The 12,836-nt window shown below is 37.7% G+C and overlaps 1 protein-coding gene across 1 annotated transcript; it reads left to right on the top strand.

Moving 5' to 3' along the window:
* Positions 1-1,136: 1,136 nt before the first annotated feature.
* Positions 1,137-11,488, top strand: LOC136033117 (uncharacterized). Its single transcript, XM_065713748.1, has 2 exons — positions 1,137-1,283; positions 10,656-11,488. The coding sequence occupies exons 1-2, from the start codon at positions 1,251-1,253 to the stop codon at positions 11,142-11,144; spliced, it is 522 nt and encodes a 173-aa protein (XP_065569820.1). The 5' UTR covers positions 1,137-1,250; the 3' UTR covers positions 11,145-11,488.
* The last annotated feature ends 1,348 nt before the right edge of the window (positions 11,489-12,836 follow it).

Below are 12,836 nucleotides of genomic sequence, written 5' to 3' on the forward strand. Positions count from 1 at the left end.
TCCTACTGAATGAGTAGGAAATGACATGTAATCACAGGCAAACATCTTGTTATTGCTAAAGGATCTACTAATTCACTTCTCAATGGTATTAAATAAAAAAACAAGTTTTTTTTAACGGAAATTAAGGAGCGAAATTGCCCAGGACATTGCCCAGCCCTGGACATTGCCCAGGGTTCGATCCCCCGCAGCAAGGGTGGGCGACAAGCTTGCTACTTGTCCCTGTAAAAAAACACCCAGCAACTGAAACGTCGGTTCGGGGCCCTATGGGCCAGCAATGGCTCTAGAGGATCTTTATCCTTTTAATGAGCGACATTAAAACTTAAAACGAACAGAAATTACTTCGTATTTGAAAGGGGCTGCTTCCTCATCAACGCCCCGCTCTTTACGCTAAAGTTTGACTCTTTCTCTTAACTCTACTTTTTAACACAGTAAAAGACTTTAGCGTAAAGAGCGGGGCGGGTTAAAACATCAATACGTAACGGGACACCTGCTAGCAGCCTGTCTGCTAGCAGCCACAAAAATAAAATTTAAAACAAAAGGCTTGTGTACCGCCAAGAAACCTATGTTATCAAGTAAACATTGGACTAAGATCGCTTTTCTTACAGCTGGAGGGGTCCCCACTTGACTTAGGGGCCCTGAGGGTTTCCCTTATACCCTTAGGTAGTTAAACAATTAACTTTTACATAACAACCAAAGAGTTCTGGAAGAAACACATTCACTATTACGTGAAAAACAGAGAAATCCTGAGGGAAAAAACATCCAACTCTCCGTAAAAAATAGGTGCGCGAAATAAATCAATAATACCTGCTGGTTGCTAGAGACCTGGAAGCGGGTGCTAGGGTGCGTGTTCGCGGATCCAAAATATCCCCAATATTAAGTTTGCAGGCCACGGAATACTTCTGGAGTTGATTTAATATGCAGTTGATTAAGAGACATCTACTGAAACCCTACAAAGTACCTTCTCAAAATAAATTGCAAAGCCCCTTCATACATTTTATCCAGACTTTGCCCTAAAAGTGCATTTTAAAGTTTATAAAATATATTTCGTTTACCTTTAACCTCTGTTTCGTTGTATTATGTTCATAGCTTGTTATTACAAAACCTTTATCACTCTATTACAACTGATTATACTTATTTCAATCTGTAAACAAAGCTTAACAAGAAATATTTACGTGCTAAGATTTAAAGTGTACTGTTGATAAGAGAAGTAGTAAATGTCGGAGTTGAGATAGCATTGCATGAGTTAAGAAATGCTACTTTTATTTTTGACCTTTTCATTATCGGTAAGTTCAAGTTGTTTTTGTTTAACGATAGTCTAACTCAAATTAACATTGCATTATTAATTCATAACTTAATCAGGAAGGTGAGGCATTTATTTTTAGCCATGGCGTACGAAAGTTAAGTCTCATATAAAAAGAGGTCCCAGCGCCTTCTTGAACAGTACTGTTAAGGATCAGGTCCTTATTAAAACATTATGCTTCCAAAGTCAATTTTATTCTTGTATTGGTATTCCAAAGGGAAGATGCATTACAATGAAGCTCTTAATCAGGGCACGTCTCTGGAAAAGAACCATTTAGGGAAAAGAACCAAACCTTACCAAAAAAGAGTAATTTGACATTTCATTGAACTCTGTTCCATAAAGACTTTGGAACAGATTTGAAAGAAATCCAACCCAGGTTTGATTTCTTTGACCCATGACCAAGGATTGTGAATCTAACTAAATTAAAAACAAGTTTTTTTCTGCTGAAAATAAGGAGCACCATGAAAACTTAAAACGAACAGAAATTATTCCGTATATGAGGAGACTGCCCCCTCCTTCACCCCTCACTCGCCACGCTAAAACTTTTTTAGCACTTTAAAAGGCTTCTTATTCTACATAAACGGCTCTTTTGATTCAGAAGTCGTTTTTAAAGAGCTGTGACAAAAAGTCAAACTTTTGCGTAAGGAGCAAGGCATTGACGAGGGGGCAGTCCCCTTATTTACTCTATAATTTCTGTTCATTTTAAGTTTTGATGTTGCTCCTTACTGTCAGTAAAAACAACTTTTTCTCATTGTTCTTTAATTTAATTTCCGGTCGTTTCTCGAATGATGGCGGTGAAATTCGCCTCCCTCTTCAATAAAAAATTGCACACCCACGAAAAATATCTCCGTGGAAAGCTCTTCCCGTGTAAAATGCAATAAAACTTTTAATTACCGTTCCAATGAGGCCTCTCCTGATCTTCTAAGACTTTTGGTTCGATACAATTATCCCTGGGAAAAACAATAAATAAACAAGCATCTGTAATCTTACTTTAGGCAAAAAAAAAGATACAAAATTTAGCATTTTTGCAGATGGCAGCCTGAAACCTTTATAGCAGTGATACGCTGATCTCTTATACGCTGAATCTGACGGTGCGACTTTCATCGATACTTCTTTTGGGGTTTTTCCTCCCTTTTTTGAAAATCAGGCGAATCTTCTCAAGCTCGATTTAGATGCGTGACATTAAAGTTAGTAAATTTACATATTTGAAATCAGCTTAAAAAAACAAGTCTTTCGATATATCTACTGTTACAAATCAGCTTTTTGGAGTTTAGGTTACTATTTTATGTTCGTTTTGAGCTTTGATGTTGCTACTTATTTCAGTTGGAAAAAACTTGTTTTTTATTTCATTTCTGGTCGTTTTTAAATAATTCCGTGAAATACGATTCCTCCTGCATAAAAAAATCCATCCTCCCACGGAAAATCCCTCCACGGAAAGTTCTTCCTACGTAACCCCCCCCTCCAAGAAAATTCCTTCTAGACAATTCTATTCTAACGGGAAAAAATTTCTCTTAGCGCCCTTTCATTTGGAAAAAACTTTAAGTTCTGATTGTTTTAAAACCATTCTGTAAATCTCCTCCTCCTTGTAAAAGTTCTCCCAAAAAAACCCTCCCCCCTAGTACTCCCCCTGGAGAATTTCTCCCGCGAAAACGCTCCCATTAAGAATTTTTCCCTTGGAAATCCACTCCCCCCTATGGAAAAATACTTTAAACGGTTCCAACCCGTAAAGAAATTCCACTCCCCCGGACAAATCCCCTTAACATCTTCACGCGTAAAATTGAGTCGGCAAAGATAAAGTAAGACAAACAAAAACTTTTCACAGAGAAATTCTTGCAAATTTTCCATGTGTAAATTTTACTGTGGGACTTACCCCCCCCTTAAACTTCCCTCCCCGCGGAAGATCCTCCCCGTGGAAAATCCCCAAAAATATTTGTATACTTCCCAATAACAAATACTGTACTGATGTATAGGCGAATTTCATTACTTACAGACCTTTCCCCAGAAGCTGTGAGGGGGGGGGGTTGTCCCAAAAGACACTGTTGATGGACTTTTTAAGTAAGCTGAGCAAAATGGCTATCTCAAAATTCTGATCGAACAACTTTAAGGACAAAAGATAGTAGGAGGAGGCCTTGTTGCCCTCCAATCCTTTTGATCACTCAAAAAGGGCACTAGAACGTTTAGCTTGCGAGAGAATAGGCCCATTCCTGATATTCTAGTCGGTGCGATCACCCCTGGAAAAAAAAAACACGCATACATGATCTTTCTTCTTGTAAAAAGTACCAACTTCACATATTTGCATATGAGAGCTCAAAACTTCTGCAACAGGGATCTCTAACACGCAGAATCTGAGGGTGTGATTATAATTAAAATTCCTTGAATTTTAAGGGATATTTCTTCCCTTTTTTGAAAATGAGGCAAATGAGGCCTTTGATAGGTAAAACATTACTTAATGAATCTTTTATATTTGGAAGCAGCGTAATAAGCCAATTCTTTTGATATATCTATTGATACCAAAATTTTGTTTTTTAAAGTTTTGGCTGCTATTGAGCCGCGTCAATCCTTACTTTGACTTTTTTATTACGAACTCTTTGATATTTAGTGCCAATAGATTCAAAATGAAACATAGTCAATTTGACCAGTTTGAGCTTATTTTAGGTTGGATTTATTGCTCCTCCATCCTTGGGTGCAATATGACATTGTTTCGTTTGCAAACCCTTTGCAGCCCTTCATATTACGAGCTTTTTCCACAGTTTAGACAAAGCTTCTGTCACACTGATTCAGGATTAAGTTGGTTGATGCCAAATCAGGACTTGGCTGGTTATTGTACTATAAAAAATATTCATGAAAAAGGGCCAATCGTGCAATGCGGAGCCCTTAAAATTCAGTTATGTGTTCCCCATATCCACCTGGAAAGATGTTTTATCGTATTTGAGTCATCCCGAGTGAAATTCCAATTTCAAAATTTGCGGATTTCAATCCTGAATGAGGGTACTAGAACTTTCATTTCTAATCGAAGAACCATCTGATGTTTCCAGGATTTCCATAGGATGTAGCCAAAAGTAAAATCGGATGGTTCCTTCGGTCGAAAATGAAAGTTGAAAGTTCTAGTACCCTTTTGGTAGATAAGACATAGATTCAATACGGTCATATCTGGAAGTATTTGTACCGATTGAGGAGCTTCACCTCCGCAAAAGAAACTAGTTGGCTATGAAGAAGTAATGTTTAAGAAGTATCTGGGTTAAATAGTTTTAACGAGTTGTGCATGTATTTGCAGCTGAAGAGGCCTAGTCTTTGACACTCACGTTTAAATTTTTGCTTTTGTGTAATTTTTCATATTATACTTATCCACTGACGCTAATTTGAAAGACATGATAGATTTTTTTTCCCGATGTTAGGGTCCCTGGAATATTGGGAAACGTGATATAGGGCACCCCAGAGAAAGCCTCAGAAAAAGTTTAGGTTTCCTGGTATCCTGGGCCTGAATATAGGTTCTCAAAAGAGGGATTTGTACAGAGTTTTTTGTTTTTGGTTTTTCTTTATCAAACTGTTCTTGGTAAAAAAGAAATAAAATAATGGAAAGTAAAGAGTGACCCTTGGTAATGTATATTGACAGCAGTGTGCAAATCATAAAATCTTCTTATTATTCTGATTCCAAATATGCACGAATATAAACAGAGCGGTAACATAAAAATAACGGTCGTAGAAGATTGGGAGATTGCATATTCCAGCTAAGAATTACTTCTCCAGGGCCATTTGCAAGTCTTCCACATAACAAAAAATTGTAAAAAAAAATTAAGAGGGATAACAAAACTTAAGAAAAAACAAAATTGGATCATGTAATAAGTCTATTTTAAAAGAATCAATAATTACAACAATTAAACGTAGGGTGACTAGCCCCTCTAACCTCCAAAGGGCTAGAGTGTCATTTTTGCCTTACGGTAAACAAAATATTTTTCAACATTTTTGTTTTTTCACCTAACAGGGCAAAATTGATAGGACTGAAACTTCTGGGAGTTCATGTTTGGTAAATTATTGCACTTCAAGCTATCACGAATCTTGCTTTTCTAGTGTAAAATACTCCTTTAATAAACCAAAGTGATTACTTTAAAAATTGATAGTTGATGATCAAAATTTTTTTTCGAACAGTAAATTTTGATGCGTTTGAATGAAGTAAAATCACTTACTAAGTGTTGAAACAAGTGTCATTTCGAAATTGGAAAGCTTAACTTAACTAATAAAACTGGCACGCTCGATTTCGACATAATAACCAACATTTTTTCCTGCTAGTTTGATAATTATTGTTATTTTTAGTTCCTGCGTTTGAATTTATCACAGATAAAAAAATAATCATGGGTCGAACACGAGTCGTTTCAAGTAAAGCGCTAATTCAGTGTTTTTGTGTTGTACCACGTTTAACCCTCTTATATGGCCAATGGAAACTTTTCGGCAAACCCTTATGTTAAACAGACAACTCAACGCTTATTCTTACTCGTGGTTATTCTTTTTCTTACTCGTGGAAATCAGTTCCACGAGTAGAAAAACCAATTTACAAATTATACGAAATAAATCGACATGCAGCAAGTTTTACGAACAAAAAAGTCAGCAGACAGCAAGTTCCACGAGCAAATAATCCGTACGCAACAAGTTCCAGGAACAATATCAGCTTCATGAGGAGAAAAATTAATGTAGGTGTTTCACGAGGAGAAAAATCAACATACAAAAGTTTCACGAACAAAAATCAGCATGCAACAAGTTCCACGAAAAAATCAGCACGCATTGAGTTCAACGAACATAATCAGTTTCACAAGGACAAAATCAACTTACAAGTATCACGATGAGAAAAATTAACATGCAACAAATTGCACGAACAAAAATCAGCATTCGACAAGTTCCATGAACAAAATCGGTTTCACGATGAGAAAAATAAATTTATAAGTTCCACGAAGAGAAAAATCAAGATGTAACAAGTTTCACGAACAAAACTCAGCATACAACAAGCTCCATAAACAAAATCAATTTCACGTGGAGAAAATCAATGTACAAGTTTCACGAAGAGAAAAATTAAATGCAACAAGTTTCACGAACAAGAAATATGCACTTAATGAGTTGCGTGAAAAAAAACCCTTAGTTGGGATAATGTGCGCCAGAAAAGTGTCATCGAGGGTGGTACATTGCTCCACGCTGACCTCAATTGCTAGGAGTCATCAGAAGAAAAGCTAATGGAAATTTTTCATTAAGTTTGAATGATCGATTCTTGTCTAAACGAGTATTTTTGTACAAAATGTCCGAAAAATAATGCTAGCTAGAGGGTATTGTTTGTCAGCCATTGAACGTCACAGGCTTCGGACTATCTTGGACCGTCGCAATCTAGCAATGAAATGGCAAGTTTCTGCTGTTCAAATAAAAAACAATTGTTATTTTTTAGTTTATATATTTATTTTGAGGGAAAAATCTAGAAAACCCCTTAGGCTTAACAATTTGCGCCTGAAGGGTGTCTTCAGGGAAGGGGTTAGTGTATTGGACCAGGCTTGCCTCAATTGCTAAAAGCCATTAGAAGAAACGCTAATGGAGATTTTTTCATTAGGTTTAAATGATCGATTAAATGATCGCATGTAAAATGATTGCATGTAATGCCCTAAAATTGCCATATGTGTGAAAAAGACTGTTAGTAAAAAATGCGCTAAGAGCCACCCGCAATATTGTCAAATAATTTAATCTAAAGCATTACTCAACAAGCAGGTGTACTTCAAATCTAAGTAAAATTTCAGTAATTGATTTGCCGCCCTTCATGTCAGTTATTGCAATTATATGGGATCATGCAATACATTTAGTCATTTTAGTATGCAAGACAGGGATTTCTCCATGCGTTGAATAGGCTATCATTTAGAATGTGTTAACCGAATCAAAATATTAGAAAGGATTTCATGATCCAGATGTCCAAGGCATAGGTCTATTGGATGGAAATGGCCCTTTCAAATCCTAATGCGGACATAAAATCTTTAGAATATAAAGGTTCCCTGAGAAAAACGCCTTGAATGAAAATGAAATTCTGAAAGAAAACACTTTGAAAAAAAGAAATCCTGAAGAAAATGGAATCTTTTAGAGTATTATGTAACATTCCACGTGCACGTCGTCATTGCATATTACCCCCTTGTGCGCTTTGCCATTACGTAAGATCTTACGTTTGCACTGCCGTTAAGAAACGCCAACGTTTGTGCCGCTATTACGTAACAAGCGAGTTGTTCGCTGCCTTTACATAACATCTAACGTGCGTGCTGTTATTCATAACATCCACGTGTGCAGCTTCAGTGCGTTACACCCACGTGTGTGCTTTCCTCAGTTACAAGTTGGGATTTCCCCGCGGGAGCCTGCAGTTTATCATGTCACGAGAGATTGCGTCATCTATCTATATATATAAAAATAAGTTGTCTGTGTGTCTGTGTGTCGAGTAAGTCATGTTTGTGTGTCGACTGACGTCATGTTTGTCGACTGATGAAATTACAGACCGGGACATCGGGACACAAATGACGACCGGGACATAGGGAATATAAATGACGACCGGGACACTCAAGGAGAAAGCGACCCGGACACAAGGAATGTTCGATAAGCAATCACCATCAACTAAGCACCGGGACACAAATGACGACCGGGATACAGGGAATATAAATGACGACCAGGACACTCAAAGAGAAATTACAGACCGGGACACCGGAACACAAATGACAACCGGGACAAAAATGACGACCGGGACACAGGGAATATAAATGACGACCGCGACACTCAAGGAGAAATTACAGACTGGGACACCGGGACACAAATGACGACCGGGACACAACACCGGGACACAAATGACGACCGGGACACAGGGAAACAACAACAACGGGGACGCCGGGGGGCACAGGGGGATATGACGACCGCGACACTCAAAGAGAAATTACAGACTGGGACACCGGGGCACAAATGACGACCGGGACACAACACCGGGACACAAATGACGACCGGGACACAGGGAAACAACAACAACGGGACGCCGGGGGGCACAGGGGGATATATAAATGACGACGGGGACACAGGGAATGTTCGATTAGCACTCACCATCAACAAAGCTCAAGGGCAATCATTAGAATAATGAGGTTTAGATCTGAATACAGATTGTTTTTCCCATGGACAATTATATGGTGCATGTTCAAAAGTCGGTAAACGTGACAATCTATTTATATGCACAGACAATGGGACAGCCAAGAATGTTGTATATTTGCAAGTTTTACGTAGTTAAAATATATATATATATATATATATATATATATATATATATATATATATATATATATATATATATATATATATATATATATATATATATATATATATATATATATATATATCTATATTCACAGGTGGCACACAGGGGCACAACTACAATGGTGCGTAACTACTAATATGGCGCATAACGACTTACACGCGCGGGGGGCTTGGGGGGGGGGGGTGCGCGAAGCGCCACCCCAACAGCTAGTTCCCAATAAATCTGCCAAGAGACCTAAGTCACATAACCCCAATAAATTTAGCAAGGCACGCAACATTGCGTCACATCCCACGTGTGTACCGTTATTATGTAACACCCAAGTGTTTGCCTTCCTCAGTTACAACCGGGACTTTACAACGAGCCTTGAAGAAACAAATCCCGTCAGAACGTGGCATCCTTAACGCTGGTAAACATTTCCTATTTCATAAGAACTAAAGAAAACATAAAGAAAAACGTGTTGAAGAAAAATGTCCTAAAAACGTCTCGAGATGTCTCGAAGAAAAATGTCTTAAAAGGCTTCTTGAAACATCTTGAAACGTCTTGAAAATGTATTGAAGAAAAATGTCTTGGTAAACGTCTTAAAATGCTAAAAGGCTTGGTTGAAAAGCTTTGAAAAATGTCTTGAAGAAAAACGTCGTAAAAACCACCTCAAATGTCTTGAAACATCTTTCGGAAAAATGTCGTCAACATGTCTTTGAATGTCTTGTGACATCTTGAAAAAAAACGTCTTAATAAAACTCCCCTGCTTGACTACTAGAATCTAAGACGTCCTATTATGTAACACCCCAAACCCTATTCCGTAACATTCAAAGAAATCTTGGGTTAAAGAAGCCAATGAAGGTTTTTACCGCACCCTTAGGTTTTTAGGCATAACAACCATATAAATCCGGATTTGGCGGGGTCTCGTAAGTTTTTTTTAACACTAAGAAACTATGACGTAACAATCTCAGAAAAACTAATTTGGCGGGGCTCCTGAGGGTTTTTCAAGGCATTAACACGTGCGTCGTCTAGGAAATATTCTCTGTGATGTGTCAAAGCATAAGTAAACATTCCTTATGACGTAACATTCACCTAATGCCTGTCTTTGGAATGAAGGGATAGGTATGCATTTAAAGCTCGGGCTGTCGTTGCAATCACGGGATAAGGATTCATTTAAAACTAGGGCTGCCCTTGGAAGGACAGGATAAGGATGTCTTTAAAAGCAGGGATGGGGATGTATTTAAAAGTAGAGAAAGGGATGTCTTTAAAAGCATGGTTAGGGATGTATTTGAATCCAAAAACGGGATTTTACTGATCTGGCCCTTAGAGACCTTAGAAGCCTGGGATCTGTATGCCTTCTATCATTAACACCTTCGGTAAATCATTAAGGATGGGCGATCTGCAAGAGTCAGCAACGATGCCATCTTTAACAAAGCTTGAAACCTGCCTCCCATTTAAAATGTCATCAAATACTGATGCCCTCAGCTTCGGCCACGTACTACGACGCCCTGACGACAAGATATTGATGCAATATCTCAAATTTTGCCCGTTGTTGTCATGGGTGAAGTGAGCTGGCGGTCAAAAAAACTGGCTATCCACCATGAAGTCCTATTTGGAGCCACTTGGTGGGTTTTGGAAATACGCCAGACGCTGGGATCGAGAGTAGTTGTCGGACTGACCCTTAACAGGAGCTTTGAAGAGCTTTGAAGGACCCGTTAAAACAATGAAGCTATGATCCGATTTTCATAAACTGTGCAAAGTCCTGACTTTTTGCAAATATGAGCCAACTTGAAACTGGCTTTAAGAGCGTACTTTTTGATTCGGTGCGAAGATGAGCTAGGCCCTGAATCTATTCAAGATCTAGTGAAGTTCACCAAGATGCTAAAATTTATATCAGTAGCGTCATTAGTGCCAAAGAGAGTAAAAAATCCAAAAAAAAATCTGTTTTTCATGGACAACTGAAATAGAAGCAGGTTTTTATCTAAAAAAAAAAAAAAAATCTATAGGTACACAGGATCAGGTCTTATTTTAATATAAACTATAGATTTTTCTAAATTGTTTTTTTGCTTGCAGGTACATCTTGATGTTGAATCTTCATCACAAAATAATCCCTTATACGGAGGTAAAGCTTCGCAGTTTTTAGAAAGAGTTCCAAGGAACAGATTTAAACCCAGTGAAAGTGACAAGAAAATGTTTTACCAGGGCTGTACTTCGAATTTATTTTTAGATCCAATGAAAGTGGTTTTTAAAGTACCGTCGAATAATAACCTTAGCTATACAAATGTATGCAAGCGTTACTGTGATAGGCACGCTGATGAGCAGTATGTAATTCTTATGGATATGCCAAGCTCAGATGGAACTATTGACAAACTAGCATGTGGCTGTGCCAGCAGTGAAACAGTGCGGCATTTCGTTCCTTCATTTTTATGCAGTAAAAAGTGTGGCGAAGAAACATGTGGTGGAAGTTTTGGATTTTTAAGCGTGTACAAATCTTCGAGCAGTAGTGTAAAATATTTTTGCTATATGTTGAATTTTCTTATGACTTGGTTAGTCCTACTATAGATGAAATTTCGGCTTATAATCATGCAATGTATATTTAGAGCTAGATAATAATTGAAAATCTCAGTTCACCTGAATAAATCTGTATATCTTACTAATTGATATGGTTACAACTGTCGTTTTCTGAAATATGTCTTCTTACGTCATCTTCGAAAGATGCTTCACTACCGACCAAGCTCTACAGAAGAACACTACTGCCCAAAGATCCATTTCTTAACGCGTGACATATTGTGAAAAAATGTTTCGCCATCATCTTTATGTATTGAAATGGCACTGTTGCTGTTTTATAGCCTTGTCTGTCCTGCTCTTGTAAAACCTTTTTTTTTAATATATAAAGCTATTCCTCACTGTTGTTTTGATAAAACAGTTTTATTACCCTATTCTCGACCGGGAATGTGATCAAACAGTTAGTAGTAACGAACTGTAGTAAGGAGCGACCCGGCTCAATAGTAACCAAAACTCTATGAAATGAAATTTTGATACCAATAGTTTTTAAATATATAAGTTCAATCAAGATTTGTCTAGCCCATCAAAAGTTACGAGCCTGATAAAATTTGCCTCATTTTAGAAAATAGGGGGAAACACACCTTAAAGGTGTGGATATACAGTCTTAACGAAATCACACCATCAGATTCAACGCATCAGAGAACCTTTTTGTAGAAGTTTCAAGCTCCTATCTACAAAAATGTGGAATTTCGCATTTTTTGCCAGAAGACAGATCACGGATGCGTGTTCATTTGTTTTTTTGTTTGTTCGTTTTTTCCCAGGGGTGATCGTATTGATTTAGTGGTCCTAGAATGTCGCGAGAGGGCTCATTCTAACGGAAATTAAAAGTTCTAGTGCCCTTTTTAAGTGACCAAAAAATTGGAGGGCACCTAGGCCCCTTCCCACGCTCATTTTTTCCTAAAAGTCACCGGATTAAAATTCTGAGATAGCCATTTTATTCATCATAGTAAAACAGACCTAATAACTATATCTTTGGGGACGACTTAGTCACCCGCAGTCCCCGTGGGAGGGGCTGCAAGTTACAAACTTTGACCTGTGTTTACATATAGTAATGGCTACTGGGAAGTGTACAGACGTTTTCAGGGAGATTTTTTGGTTTAGGAGGGGGAGTTGAGGGGGGGTTACGTGGGAGGATATTTCCATGGAGGAACTTCTCATGGGGAAGAGAATTTCAATGAAGTTTTTCTTGAAGAAGCTTTTCTAGGATTTTCTAGTATTATTTAAAAAACAATGAAAAAATAAATATGAAAAGTTTTTTTTTCACTGAGAGTAAGGAGCAGCATTAAAACTTGAAACGAACAAAAATTATTACGATATGAGTGGTTTTCCTCCTCGTAATACCTCACTCTTTACGCTAATGTATTTTTAGTAATTTCAACTATTTATTCTACGGCCTTTGTGATTCAGAGGTCATTCTTCAGGAACTGGGGAAAAATTTAAGCTTTAGTGTAAAGGGCGAGGTATCGACGAGGGGTGAACCCCCTCATATACGCAATAAAAACATACGAACATAGAAGTTTTTTACGTAAGTTAATTCGTAAGTTACGCATATTTTTTACTAAAGAAAACGTTCGTAAAAATTAAAAGTTCTAGTTGCTTTTCTAAGTAATCGAAAAATTGGAGGGCAACTAGGCCTCCTCCCTCGCTCCTTTTTTCTCAAAATCTTCCGATTAAAACTTTGAGAAAGCC

The sequence above is a fragment of the Artemia franciscana genome, chromosome 11 (genome assembly GCF_032884065.1).
Source record: "Artemia franciscana chromosome 11, ASM3288406v1, whole genome shotgun sequence".
In the NCBI taxonomy this organism is placed as follows: Eukaryota; Metazoa; Arthropoda; class Branchiopoda; order Anostraca; family Artemiidae; genus Artemia; species Artemia franciscana.